A 15,634-nucleotide genomic window follows, 5' to 3' on the forward strand; every position below is an offset into this window, starting at 1 on the left:
TGTTTTTTTTTACATTTTACACAGCTCCCCCAACTTTTTTTGAAAATCATTAGGAGGGACACCTACAAGGGATTATAGCACGCCACCTGTTGGAGATGTTTAGGCATGGGCAAACAGTGGATGTGGCCAATATCATAGCAATAGTCATAGCCTTAGCTAATAATGTGATCTCTTTCCCCCTTTGCTTTGCTATGATTTAGGCAAAAAAGGCCTGAAAGTACACAGAAGAAAAAATAAGGGTAAAGTAACCCCCAACTTTGTCAGTAGATGCAATCATTTCCCCCAGCTTTAGGCTAGGTACACACGTGGAATAATTGTCGTTAGCATTTAAAGACTAACAACCAATCAACAAATATTCATGATTATTTTGATTGTATAGTGCACAATTCTCTACATGCTGAAACAATACGATCGTTCAAATATAATCCATCAATAATGTACACATATTAGATGCAATTGTTTGGACGATGCAGGAAGTGTACCGCAGAACAATCCCCAATCACCGAACGACCGTACACACAATAGATAGCGAACGATCGTCGCCCAAACTGATCCCCCAGGACAGTTGTTTTTTTCCAGTGTCATTCCTTGTTCATTGGCATCGTTGGCATGTTGTTGTGCACTTTTTTTGTTAACGATTATCGAATGATCGGTTGTAATTATTGCACGTGTGTGTTGTGCATTCACATGCATGTCTGCCTGGCAGGCATCTATACCAATATCATACATGAGCTACACGCACAGACCAGTGTACATTACTAAAAATATTGTGGACAGCCTGATAGGTTTGTTACCTGGCTGCTTTCAATTTTATACTTTGTAAGTTTATTCACCCTAACATGATGTCATTTTTATTATTTTACCGTTCATTAAGGTTAAAACCTACAGTAAAATGATTCCTAGTTGTCCTGTGTTCATGTTTTTTTATTGCTACAATAGGATGACAACACTGCCTTCCAGCTGGGCACCAGTGTTGTCACACAGGCTTTGCTGATTTTCTGAGTTGAGGATTTTATTTGAAAAATGGTTATTCGGTTTAATTATTTATGAGCAAATTTCACACTCTTGTAACTGTGTAAATTTTCAATGTTATGTAAAGAACCAGTCTTTTCTATGCAGGCATACTCCTTCTTAAAAAAATGATAAATGATTTTAAAAATGGCAATTGTATTCCTAAGCTCAGTGATTGGTAATAAGTGAATGCCATTTATTTGGGGTTCCGCTCTTGTATTGTGCACATTGCATGCTTCCCTCCAGCAGTGACAGTGTTAGCCGAGATAGCGCCGCCCACTGGTGACGTCACAGCACTGGCTTCCTGCGTTGGAGCCCCTCGTTGTGTGTTGTCCGGCGGCTCCTCGGTTTGTGAAATACCTAGCAGCTGGCAGAAGGAACCCGAAAAACTGCAAGGCGTTCCCGTGTGTGAGGTGTGCGGCCATGGTGTGCCGAGAGGAGCCGCCCGCTGCTGCTAATGCCTGGGGTGAAGTATTGGCATAGACTGGAATAAGCAGAAACAATGGAAGTGAGGGCATCTGTGCGGCATATTTAGCGGGGGGCGCAGCCCGTGCAGGAACATGGGCTGTAAAGTTTCCAGTCCGGCATAGAAGTGTCCTGACGTGTGCGGCGTAATGCTAGGACCCAGATGTACAATGTGAGGGGGGCTGGGAGCTGCTACAGATGCTTGGCATTGGATGCTGCAAGGAAATAAGTTCTCTTCCTCCCCATGCTGCTCCCTGTGTATGTGGGAGGCTCACTCCATTTATCTGCCCAGCTATTCTAAGGCAGCAGTGAGTTCATCACTTTGTTATGTGAAGTTTGGCAAAATGCATCCTTTTTACTTGTGGCTGTGGAATCATATCTTTGTATTTCTTCAAGCAAAACATTAATGGGATTTGTAGCTGTGTTCCCCCAAATAAAGGAGGGCTCTCACTGCAGATAAAGTCTCCAGACCTATAAAGGAAGATGTCTGACCCAAGTTACTGGACTGCGGTCCATAGGTGTAAAGGACACCTGGCCAAAGGGGCATTATTGCAGCGCTCAAAAAGGTAAATATATTTTCTGCTTTTATACTAATCCTAGAGGTCTGTATTTGTCTACAAATGTTAAATGATTGGGCTTTATGGCTGTGTGTGAATTGTGCAGACACTACTAATGTCCTGTAATGTGATTTCTGTGAAAATGTAAATCTCACCCAAATTATTCCATGCATCTTTTCACATTGCATTCATTTTACAACTAAACAATGTAAAAACAAAAATGATTAATTTTGAGTAAAAGTTGGATATATTTATAGTGTGATCAGCAAGAGACAAAGCCAACACTGGAGGGATTTGTGTTCATTATAAGGGCCCATGGGAGGCACTGAGCATGGATTAGGGTAAACATCAGCCTTACAGTTGGTTGCCAAGTTACACAAAGGGTGAGCTCCTATTGGCTGGTAGGTGTTACCATCACTAGCTAGGGGAGCCTGCCTGCTGTGCACCTTAGTAACTATCCAGAAAGCCAATGTTTTCTCAGCTGAGCTTATGTTACACGGGCCCTTTAGGAGTATTAACAATCAGCTTTTAAGGTATTTTGCAACTAGATGAAAAACAATTGACTAGACACCTGATGATAAGCATAGAAGGAAGAAGGGGTTAGGTCACTGTTACATTGAACATCTTTCACTTTTGCACAGGATTAAGAGGCTTATCACAGCATCCTGACTCATTATGTCTTACAAGAGCCTTCAGCCCTAATGCAAGACTTATGTCCTGTCCAAAGGCTCACAAAGGGTGAAAGTAAAATAACAAAATCACACTTGCCTTTATTTTCACAGATCCCTCCATTCCAGCCATCTTGTGTGAGATTGACAATTTATTTTTTTCAATGACTGAAAAGCCTTGTCTGCGCATTCCCGAAGCATCCTTTTATACATATGTCATGTACGCTCTGTACCGCCACTGCGGTAAAGACAGGAGGGGAGGAACTTTGTCTTTTTTTTAAATTATTTTTAAACTAGCATATTTTTCCTCTGTATAGAAGGATAATCTACCTTTTTCTATAAAGTAAAAGTTGTGATACGTCTTCTTTGAAGGGCTGAGTGATGCTGGATGCTCTGGCTGATGGAATTGAGCTGCAGTGCTCAACCAAGAAATTATTTTAAGCTGGGTGAGAAGAAACTGTAGGCGGGGGGCAGCCCCTGTAATGTGAGCCAACTCATCATTAACCCCCCAAAAACAGCCGGTTGGTTGTTGAAAAGTGCTGGGTGATGCACCCAGCTAAAAGAGTCTGGGGAGAACACAGAGCTGGACTCTATGACTCTATATGATTTGCTGCAGCATCTAGTGCACATGTATAAGAAGTGCAGGATAGGGGAGGAGACTGTACAACTATGAACGACTTAGATTTAAAAAATTAAACTGCAGTTCAGCTTTAAAGAGATCCTGTCCTCAGACCAAGTATTTAAATAAAAATCTTCCTGCAAGAATATTTGTACATTATTTAAAATATTATTAAACATGTAAAAGCTTCTGTTGTGTAGACATCTGAAAGCCCTGAGGCTGCTGCTCGGTGCCATCATCTTGAATGTGATGTCATCAGACTCAAAACAGTCACTTTCTTCTTCTCAGCTCAGGCTGGACACTGGACGGCACCATCTTCTCTGTTCTCTTCCTTCTTCTGCCGAGGTCAGCAACGTCACACACCTCAGGAGGCTACAGGATGATAAAAAATAGTGCCGAACTTTTTGTGCAAAGCATTTCGCTATATAGTGCTTGGCCCCTCTTTTATATATAATGTAAAAATTCTGATGATGGGTCTGCTTTTAAAGATTCTGTAAAGAGGTAAAAGAGGAGATGCTTGGCATACGGGAGTAAATAGATCCTCTGATTTGCTATATGATTATAGTACTACTATAGTTGTGTATTTATAAATATGTATTGTGTTGGGGCAGCTTGTTCAAATGAATGCACCACAACACAGAGAAGTTGTGCATGCTTTCCTTTTGTAGATCCACAACGCTGCAGCTTTTTCTCTGCAGTTTTCTGGAAAGATGTGTTTGAGTTGCAATTAAGAGTAAATAACTGCATCAGAGGCACTTGTGATATAATGTGCTTTGCAGTAGCACAGGTTTGTAAACTTGTTAATTCTCCTAACACTAAATAGTAACAGAAGAGGAGAGGACTATGATATGCACAGAGGCTGTTCTAGAAAGTATTTTATTTACCTTTCAAGTGCCCAAGTAAGAATTTTTAAACTACTTGATTCTAAATACTTCATCTTTTGCATTGCTGGACGTGACTTTGCTACTCTTCTCCAGGTAGAGTTTTGTAGATTGCAGAGCAGATATAATCTTGTATAAAGACAACCCGGTTTATTGGAAGAATGAGATTTTGGCTGCTTTACTTTCCACGGGACTTTACTGTGTCATGTTTTTTTAACTTTACCATTTGAACATACTTTTTCTCCAGTTTATAGTAGGTGGTTTTAAAAATACAGTGCCTGGCCAGCATAAGCAGACCATCTAGTTATGTAAGAGGTCCCCTTCAAGAAATAGGGGTTTGCAGAAACTGTTCCCGCAACCAATTAAAAAAAAATGTGTTGAGTTTGGATAACAGCTGCTAGAATTTAAATTCACTTTTGGTCAATGATACAGCATCCCTACAAGTTTTCTTGCATTGTGGAAATTCTCTAAGCTTTAACATATAGGGAGGGGTCCTAAGAAATATAGATGTAGTTGGTGAGGCTTGCACTTAATAAGTGTATGGTATATTTCAGGTTTTGCAAACACATTAAAACTTTTAGAGGCTTGTGAGCATGATTAGATAAATGTTGGTAACAAGAATTTCAAATGGACTTCAGCAGGGCTGTGGAGTTGGTACAAAAACCACTTCGACTTCTCATTTTATAGTACCACCGACTCCTCCAATTTAAATATGCTGATGTGAATGTTCCATGTTGATTGAAGCACAACATACATGGCATGCCAAAGCTCAGCCATTGTAAAGCAATAGTGGGGAGTTTTGCCTTCACCTAAATTAATAACAACCTTATTTTGAGCCTCCTCAAATGAATTATATGTAGAAATTTTGAAGTAGAAAGAAAGAGGTGTTTTAAGGCTCAGATTTTCATTACAAATCATTAATTATGTATTTATGCATCAAAGATGATTCATACATAATTACAGTATACAATCAAAAATAGTGTTTAATCCCTGATCCTGTTAACATTAACATACTGTTAACAGGAGTGGGATGGCTGTACTATACATATATAAAGCTGCAGCCTTAGAGTAGTTAGCAATCAAAACGTTGGACCGAGTAGTTCACATGCAACCCGACGCATTTCGCCCTATAGGCTTCTTCAGGGGTACGATTATGGCAGTTGTTTTTGTGAAATTGGTGAATTTATGTTCCAAATGAAGTATGGAAGGTTGCTGTGTAGATGACCAGGCTGTATGTACCAAGGAAGATAATATGATGAGGTTCCTTTAAGTGCTCCTGAAAGAGCTGTTTTAAAATGTGAATTCAGGAATGTCCCGAAGGTCCTAATTAGTATGTAAAATATTAAACAGATAGTGGTTGCTGGCAATAGATTATATACATAAGGCTGTTGGGAACTGTGTCCACCAAGGTCAGGTGGGAGGATATATTATGCTAAAACTGGAAAACCCAGACTTGCTGGAGTGCTTGAAAATTCTGTAGGTACGTGGGGAAAGCCTGTGTTACATTATAAAGCTATATGAAGACAGGATCTGCTTTTGGGGACAAGAACTGACCAGGAAGCTGACACTTTACCCAGTAATTGCCAGGATGTAAACCATTAAGTTTATGCCTACATTTTAAACTAAAAACACAAAAAGGAAAATAAATTTGTATTTATTGTTTTTATCATGAGGCTATGATTTTTAAGTCACTTGCAGAGGATGAGGATCAACTTTACTTTTATTTTTTTGCTTCAAAAATATAAACATCATTTGCTGCTTTAAAATCATCAATTTAACTACATAAAAAAACAAAAAAACAATTGCAAAACCTATAGCAGCAAAAAACGTTAATTAAACTTGGCTTTTGCCAGATCTTTCTTCATAAAAGCTCCATTATCAGATTATTTTGGTGTTTCAGTGTCGTTCCTGAGAAACTCCACGTTTTTTAGCCATTTCTCTGTTTAAGCCTAAAAAGGCTGGCTGTAAAAAGGATACAGGTAGACAATTCTATACTGCCATTTCAATGATGTGGTTTTTGAATTTTTCTGGTGTCAATTTTTATGGTAGCTTTGTCAGATGTAAAGAATCGTCTTAGTTGGGTTTGTTCTCCAGTAGACATCTGAGCTTTATTTAGTCCTGAAGTAAATAGGTTTTCATTGCTTGCTTTCTTATTAAGTGTCTTTTAAATTGTGATGCTGTTGTAGGTTATTGTAGGTAACTGCTAATTTTTGCATCACATACTATTTTTTTTATTTTACCATCCTCACCTTCTATGATATATTAGCACACATAATATTTCCTATCTATTGATAGTGTTTAAATTTCTTTTAAACATACTTTGTTGTGTTTGACAGTCTTTTTGTCATTGTAAATGGGATGCCACTTTCACTAATATATAAATATGAAATGGTATGGTATAGCCCTTTGTTTACCCAACATACATGCTGCCTTCCTTATACACACAAACAAGCCACATCCCAGCACTATACAGGATTTGTACCATACACACAAACATACACAATGCCCTACATTTTACATAGGAACAGATGCACTATTCCCAAAGACATACACAAGATCCCTGAAGTTTGCATAGTTTACACAAATCTCCACTATATACATTCATACATTGCTGCATTATACACATATATACATAGTCCTGCACTTTATTTAGAAACAAGTACATATTCCTTCACTATACACACTAGTAACCGTTTAATATAAACATGAATACTTACAGTTAAATCCAAGAAGCTGTTCTACTTCTTGTAGTTCTTCTAAGCTCTTGCAGCAGACAGAGGCTGCTGCTTTTTTCCTGTGTGTGCTAATCTGTGCTGAAGACAGAAGACAAAGAGAGGACAGAGAGAGGCTTCATGGGGGCCACTTATTTGATTGCCTAGTATTCAGGTGGTGTGCAAAATGTTGCTAAAGAATATAGAAAAAAGAACATAAATTGAGAGTGCAGACAGGTGTCTGAAACAGGCATGGGGTGATAAACCACACCTCTGCTTTCTTATACCACTTTACGTATGCATGGAACATATATACTGTAAACAGGCATGGGGTGATAAACCACACGTCTGCTTTCTTATACCACTTTACGTATGCATGGAACATATATACTGTATCTTATTGTATAAACCTGATTAAAATTATATCAACTCTAAGCAAAAAAATTTGTAATCTTATTAAATGAATATTTTTCAGTATAATCCAGATTACAAAGATGTTTAAATAGGCTGCAGAGTAATTTAGATGAGCTAGTGACAACTCAGTGGGTTTAAATGATATGGCAGTGAGCTACTACAGTTACCAATATGAACCAATCCCAGGTGCCTACAAGTTGCAAGTAGTCACTCAGGAGCAGTAATGGCACCTTTTTCTTTACTGTTAATGATAACTAAGCCTTACTTGTTACCTTCTATCGATTACACAAGTGATTTCACTCTTAACAAAACATGGAATGCTAAAAAGTTGGGTCGCAGTACAGGGGCACTGGAGATTTGGGGTATAATAAAAAAAAAAATGGGACATTTTAAGGGGACAGGCATTACAAAGTTGGAACAAAGTGTAGGGGGAAGGAAGAAAACGGACACAGTAATAGGGATCACTGGATACCTAAGACAAAAACACTAAATTTGTCTTGCCATGGCCACTTCTTGACCATCTGGCTATAGTTGTATTCAGGTAAAGATTGTGTTCAGGTATAAAGAGTAGGCATATTACCTGCATCAGCCAAATTAAGCGCTGTGTCCCATCTCTTTGTCATATCAGTCCATCACATAGATATGTTTTTTTGGGTTTTTTTGTTTCATTGACTGATGGATAAGTTAGGGAAACATGAACACTGTAACCTGGTAGCAGAGGTTTTGTTTTGTTTTTTTTTTCGGAAAATTCAGAAAAATTAAACAAGCATTACAACCTAAACACTACTTTGTAGCAATTGCTTTACAATGGCATGTAATCAGCAATAAATATTGAAAATGTACATCACAAATTGTTTTTGAATGACTTTTTTATATCCTGCACATGCCCTTGCTTTCTATTTCTGTGTTTTTAGTGTGTTTATTTGCAGTAGTTTCAGATAGGTTTCAAGATGTTTTTCCAGTCAGTTCAAACATTTCTATTAAGAAAACGCCTAGAAATGCTTTTACAAATACAAAACACATGTAAATGTTTTTGAGAAATGCATTGTCGAAAAATAAAATGGTTAAAGCCAATTTAGATGACTGAACATGAAAGCAATCAAAAAAGGCCTGCACAATAAAAGTATATGTTTATATGCTTTCATATACACAAACGTTGGCTTTTTTATTCAAAGAAAATATATATTTTTTTTTAATAAACTATGTCGGATTGTATTAAATAGTCATATCTTTTAAGTGTTTTTTTTACCACAGTTTTTATGTATAATTTGTCCCTGCTGGTGTAGTCTATCTTATATAAACTGTTGTCTGTCTGTCAATAATTGAACTAGAGTACTGGGTGTAGAGGTGTGGTGTGGAGTTACTTCTAGTGACTATAATCTACAGTAACTAAATTCCTTTTTAATTTCATGTTCCATATTCCATGTTTCTGCCGCTTAAAGCGGAACTAAACTCAAAATAAAAATCCACACTTAAATTTAATTCCACATATCCAGCTATCCATTGGGAGGTTTCTTCGCTTGGGCCCTGTGTTGTCCCGGTATCCGTCTTCAGCCTGGTGCAGAGGAAGTGCCGGGCGCCGACATCTTCTTCCAGGTTCTTCTTCCTATGTCACCCGATGTCACATAACACAGGCGCGAGTGATTTAGATGGGGATAAAAAAAGTTTCCATTAATGAAAGGCCTCCCAGGATGCATGACGTAGGTATCCCAGGAGGCTTTGTGCTCCCATTCTGTCTTTTTTTTTTTTTTTTTTTTTTGTTTACCCTTTTTTGTAAAGTAAAAATTTTAGGTTAGGTCTGCTTTAACCAGAGATAATGACACTTCACAAGCAGCTCCCCAACTGCACTATCTGTCATTTTACCATGTGAATTTACTTGAACAGCTGGAATACACATAATGTTATTATAAATATAGCTGCCTGTTATCCAGGCCTGTATTTTTTATTTAACATTTTTTAAATAAATATTTTTAAACGTAAATAATCTTTCACTTCAGTTGAAGAGCCCACCTTGCTCAATGAAACCAGAATTTTTTTACTTTTATGTTGTAAGAATGTATTGCAGAAAAAGGAAGTCTTTTTTTTTCCACCTAAACAAATGTGGCTGGTAAGCATTGTGTGTACTTAAAAATAACAAAACAATTTCTACTTGTCTTGTGCAAGATTCCAAATACTGATTCTTAAATTATTATAAATGTGAAGACATTTTAAACTTTTTGAACATTTAAGCCTTTGCTTTAATTAACCTACATTAGCACTGGATATAAAAATGAACAATTATTATGTTTCCTTCCAGCCTGCTTTGAGCTGTGACGTTTTTTTTCTACATGTGTGGATACACTTGGTAGTGTAGCCCCAATAAGGGCCAAGTCCTAACACCTACCCCTTAAAACAAGCATAAAGGCAAGTAGCCTAAGCATGGCAGTGTGAGCACATATTCCAGTAGAGTTCCCACTACTTTTTCCTTTAGCCATGGCCAGTGGAGTATGTGTCCCTTACTTCTAGTAACACCTCAGATATAATATATATTATATTAGATAACATATTTGGTTCATTACATTTTACATAAAGTTGGCAAGTTCAAATGAGTGCACTAACAATCCACCAAACATGCCAATAAAGGATATGCACCATTTCTTTGATTTTTATTTTGCATTTTATTTAGTATTTTTATTTATTTAGTCTTTGATTTTTTTGCTAACAGTTTACCTTGCATGATTTGCTTCTTGTAATGCATCATCAAATTATTTAATTTGTGTTTTATCTGCAGTTGCAGAAGCAATAATAGAAAGAGCTTGGTAGTTGGGTCCCCATCACCAACATTGTCGCGTCCACTATCTCCTCTCTCGGTTCCTACAGGTGAGCGTATTCGTAAACCGGACAATTGTCTATGTTAAAGAATGTTGTATAATGGGTAGTTCTCCGCAACAAGAAAAAGAAGCACAAAATTTTAGTTGGCTGGGGCTGTGTGAAAATAATTATTTAAATAAGGCTTTATGTTCATCAAACATTATTCCAATATTATATGCATACACTTAATTTGTCAAGATTACATATTAACAAAAAAAAAATTTTTTTATTAAATTAATTAAAATGTAATTATTGTTTGGTCTATTGAACAATTTTTTTAAACCTAGCTTGGAAATATCTAAGCTGACGACATTCTACTGTGCTTAGCACTTCTGCAAAAACATCAGATCTTTAAAACTTAATGCTTAAAGTATAGTAAACCCAAAACAAAAAAAAAAATTTTATTGCAGCTTAACAGTCCTTACTTGTGGTGACTGGATAAGTTTGAATTTTTTAGATTAAGAACATTTTTTTTTTTTTTTTTTACAGACAACACCACGTCTTCCTTGAAATGCTATTTCTTTCCCAGGCTTTTCCGCTTCACATCACCCTTAGTAAAAAAACAAAAAAAAAACAATATCTAACAAATGTTTGGAGTTTGGCAGCTAGGCATTTGTTCTGCCCTAGGTTACAGTGTGTTGGAAACAAAATATATACAGTATGCATAAAATCGCATAACCCCTATTAAAGCTTATTAGATTCTTCCATTGATGAACCCCTTATGACTGGACCAACCTCATTTAAAAGATGACTCCAGTGACAAACCTCCTTAACAAATTACCATGACTGATCCTCCACTGACGGGCTCCTTCAGTCCTTCTCTTTTTGGCATCATAGCATGCAAATTGGGAAGTGCTGCATTATCCACTCTGATAAATGGTATAATCACAACATTTTCTAATGCTTTATTGCTCCAAAAATTATATATACTATACCCCTCAAGTTTCTGAGCAAGAAAATGGCAACACTAGAAAATTGCTGTAACTCCTCTAGTGGTTTTCAGGAGTTTAATTTAAAAAAAAAAAAAAAAAAACTCTGCAAAAAAATTTCTGTAGCTGTATCTGGGTGTCTAGTGCTTGTAATTGTGGTAAGCAGTAACCTAATCTGTCAAAACAAACAAATTCTTAATAGTAATTTACTTGACCAAAACTGTAAATGTTACCAATTTAGATAAATGTGTTTTTTTTTTTAAAGATACAGTAAAAATGTAGAAGGCTGTTTTTTTTTTTTTCATCAAGATGTGTAATCTTAAGCCGCAAATGTCCCATATTTTGTCCATGTCTTCCTCTTGTACATTGTGATATTTAATTCTAGCTGCCACGTACATATGTGTTTGCTTATTTGCATGTTCTTTTATTAGCAGGCAGCAGCCCTCTGGACAGCCCAAGAAATTTCTCAACTAGTACTTCTGTCAACTTTCCTTTTGCACGTAGGTGAGTGTAGCATACATATTTATTGTGTTTTTAAAATGGAGGATTTCTGAATCTACAATTTCTGTATTTGATTTGCTGGAGAAGAAGTCGAAACCCTTTATCCTTTCTGAATATATTTTGACTCTGGCAAATATTTACCATAGTTTAAGGTCATTCCACAATGTATGTTCACCATCTCCCAGCTTCTATAAATTTCCTTTATGTTAAAATGACCTTTCTGGTACTCCTAGGCCCTACCTTAAAATACTACTATTGTAAAGAATATGTTCATCCTATCATTCATCTGAATGCCAAATTTCAGTGGACAGTAGAAGGTATGGTGTGTAACACCTGAATAATTAGTTGGCTTCAGTTGTAAACCCTGTGATGCCTTTTTTTCAGGCTGTAGAAGGCGGCAACATTCAGATGCTACAGTGTCTACCCCAGAAATTGTTTTTTTTCAGCTAGATTTACAATTCCATTCCATTGTTTATAGTCCCAACTACCTCCGCAGACTATGCATTTACATTTTGTTCCCCATTTGATTATGTTAACAAAAATGTGTAGTGGAGGTAAACATATGAAGAATTGTGCTTCATTTTTATGCGTCATACTCCATGACCCAGTGTTTCATTTTCAGTTCACAGCTATCAGGGCAAACAGGTGTCTTCGCACAAGCTTCCACCAGGAAATGAGTGTGTAAGCACTAAAAGTTTGTGGGACAGTCCTCTAGCTAAGAGATACAGATAGTGTGGTTGACTTCTCTATGGTCAGCTAAAATGCTATTTGAAACTCCTTAGGATTATGTTTGGACTGTGTACTTTTCCCTTTGCCACTTTTTCCAGTATAGGTAATTTCTTCTCAGGTATGCCAGGTCAGCATTATGTTATTGTTTTTTGTGATTTGTGTACTTGGCTGCTTTTTGGGCCTTCAACACCCTGCTTCTTTTAGGGAAGCTGGTCTTTTTGGGTTGCTTTACAACTTTTCTTTGTCTTTTGAGCTAGGAATTTATTTTAGTTTTTCCCTGACGATGGCTCATTTTTAACATGCCGGGGAAATGTGTGTGCTCTTAGACTCTATGTTCATTGTTTTAAACCGTGGATTAATAAAGAGATTACATAGTACCTTTTTTAATGTTATTCTTTTCCTGCCTTTCCTGTTATTTTGATAGTTTTCAGCAAATACTTGGTGATCATACCACTCCCATTGTTCTCCATCACAGCACCATGTCAAGCATGGAAGCAGATATGTGCTTCTGTGGTCATTTTGCTGCCTCAACTCCTAAATTGAGCTACAGAATACCATGCCAAAGCACAGCTTGTCTGTAGTCAGCCTGGTTAACACACACCTTCCCAGTCTACCTTATTTCAATTGATGGATGTTAAAGTATGGAGTTAAGCTGTTAAAAATGATGGTATCTGCATAAAGCAGAAGAGCCTTGCAGTTTTTTGGGCCATATAAAGAGACAAATGACTGCTGGATAAAATATATTTTTAGCGTATTTGGGAATAGTTTTTGTAAGTAATGTGGCTAAGAGATTTGGTTCTGAAATATGATAGCTTGGTTTTTCTGACTATGTTTATTTTTTTTACTTTCATTTTGTCATGGGCCAAGGCTTTTTATTTAAGGTGGAGCGGGTGTTCCTTGCCATTATTATGTTTGCTTTTTGAGAAATGACTCAGTTAGTTTATCACAGACTAAGCAGACACTTCTGAATTTTTTTTTAAAGGGTATTTTTTGAGCAGTGACTGAGTGCCTTTAGAAGGACGGAACAGGCATTTCAACCCTTTTTTTTCTATTTTTTTACAATGTGTTCTTTGTATTGTTATTAAATTGTTAATTTAATGCTTATAACTTGGCAACAGTTTAAAATTACCATTTATTTATTGCAGCTTAATAGCTGCAAGGCCTGCCCTCTGCAAATAATGCACTTTTTATTAATTTAGGGGAATAAAAGTTGTTGACCTGCGCATAAAAAAGATTCTAAAAACTACATAAGTAAGGTACAACATATCTGCAGGTCATCTAATTGCCATTTTTTTTTAATAAACCCAAGTCCGGCTATACTTACCTCTCCACCAGTGATGTAACCTCAGCAAACTGTCTTGCTGGCACTTACATCTTCGTTCAGGGTTCTGTAAGCTTTCATCTCCTTCAGCCATACATTGTATGGCTAATCTGCAATAAAAATGACTGCCCTTCTCGCCAATTTCTTGTGGGGGTTCAATTATCACTTTTAAACCTAATAATTATTTAAATATTGGTTTTCCATTAGGTTCTGCTAGTGCCCACAGTTAAAAGGATTCTTTCCCTAACTAACTGTTGACTGTCTTGTTCACTAATCAGTGATTTGTGGTCTAAGGGCTTGTTCAGGCTGGTAACATTATGAAACTGTTAGACCAAGAAAGACCTTAAGAAAGGGAATAAATACATTGTCACTTGCATCAACCTGTTTACTTTGATGAATTTTTAGGTCAGAATAATTAAAATGGTGTCAACAAGTATTTAAAAGTTTATGAGCCACTCTTTTATTAGATCCTGATTATAATCTCTAACTGCTAGCTATGTATGCTTCTAGATTATATTTGTACTTTGTATATTTGATATCACTGCCTAATATATATATTATTTTTTTCCTCCTCTTTCTGTTTAATTCTCACAATAAATGCAGTCATGGACCACGCACAGACAGGTAATAATGGATATATTTTGGAACCTTTTAAAAAGTTTTTTAAAATTATAATTTTTGCAACAATCTTCTACAAACTTATTTTGTTTTAGAGCTGATGGACGGAGATGGTCCCTGGCATCTTTGCCATCATCTGGATATGGTACCAATACGCCAAGCTCCACTCTTTCGGTAATTAACGGCTATTCTAAAGACATTGATATCTATCAACTTATTATTTATCATGATGTACTGGTAGGGCCATAGATAACTAATGTCACAATTTTTAACAGGGAGGTTTTTGCTATGATCACTGTAAAAATAAGGCAGTTAAAGCGGAACTGAATGTAAAAATAAAAAATGAGGACCAGGCAGGTCCTTTATTATCACTGGTGATGCCATCATCATTATCAGGATGGCAAAACTTCCATGCCTGCTCGGGAGCTCATTCAGTCCTAGCAGCCCAAGAGGATGCCAGATACTGCAGCTTAGTGTTTTATTTGTTTTTTTTTTATAAAGGTGAACAAGCAGGTAAGTATGTTTCTTGCCTGAACTATAGTTATGTTTCAGGTGCCTGGTGTTCTACACCTGTCTGTTTCTTTTTTCCACAAATGATGCAAATTCATGGTTCCAGTAAATACATCATCTCAACCCTTAATTTTTCTCCCAACAGTGCAGCTCCAGATGGTTTTGATATGGCTGGTGATTCACACATTGGTTACAGCCCTGCTGTTTACAAACACATTCCAGCACATAATAATATATGCAGATTCCCTGAAGTGCCTTTCTTGTACATTCAGGACAATACCTTGCCAATTTTAGGTCTTACATTTGGCTTGTTGTTGTATCCCTTGATGTTTACACATGTAATGCTGTGCTGTGCTTTCTCCTCTCCAGAGGATTAGTCATTCCGTGCCTAAAGTATACCTATCACCAAAATTTTTATTTTTACATAAAAGGCTAGACAATCTTTTAATGTAAATTAAGAAAGGTTATTCTTTTTTGCTTCTCTGCAACACTCTTTAAAAAAAATAAGTGAAGCCCCTCCCCTTTTGTCTTTATTGCCATGGGTGGTGGGTGATGTAGCCAGAACACGGAAGGAGATGGCAGCACCCAACACTTTCTCCGCACCGGGACAAAACAGGATTCCAGGACAGCGTGGGACCCAATCGAGGACATCTCCGACGTGATCGAGGGATATGTGGAATTTAGGCAGCTGTGTTTTTTTTATTTTCAGTTTAGTTCTGATTTAAATGATTTGCCTATACAAAACGTTATTGCTTAAAGTATCAGGATCCTCAGTTTACAACATTTTTTAGCCTTTTATACTAGTAATGTTAAAACTTCAGTTTAGACAGGTTAGATCAGACATCCATAT

At 36.8% G+C, this 15,634-nt stretch overlaps 1 protein-coding gene across 1 annotated transcript in view; it reads left to right on the forward strand.

Moving 5' to 3' along the window:
* The window catches only part of MAST3 (microtubule associated serine/threonine kinase 3), a 98,713-nt gene that overhangs the window by 19,954 nt on the left and 63,125 nt on the right, over positions 1-15,634 (forward strand). The window contains exons 3-6 of the mRNA XM_072405129.1: positions 10,097-10,185; positions 11,540-11,609; positions 14,260-14,280; positions 14,370-14,448. Of these exons, the coding sequence (XP_072261230.1) occupies positions 10,097-10,185; positions 11,540-11,609; positions 14,260-14,280; positions 14,370-14,448 (259 nt within the window). The remainder of the gene's footprint in view (positions 1-10,096; positions 10,186-11,539; positions 11,610-14,259; positions 14,281-14,369; positions 14,449-15,634) is intronic.

The sequence above is a fragment of the Pyxicephalus adspersus genome, chromosome 3 (genome assembly GCF_032062135.1).
Source record: "Pyxicephalus adspersus chromosome 3, UCB_Pads_2.0, whole genome shotgun sequence".
Classification (NCBI taxonomy): Eukaryota; Metazoa; Chordata; class Amphibia; order Anura; family Pyxicephalidae; genus Pyxicephalus; species Pyxicephalus adspersus.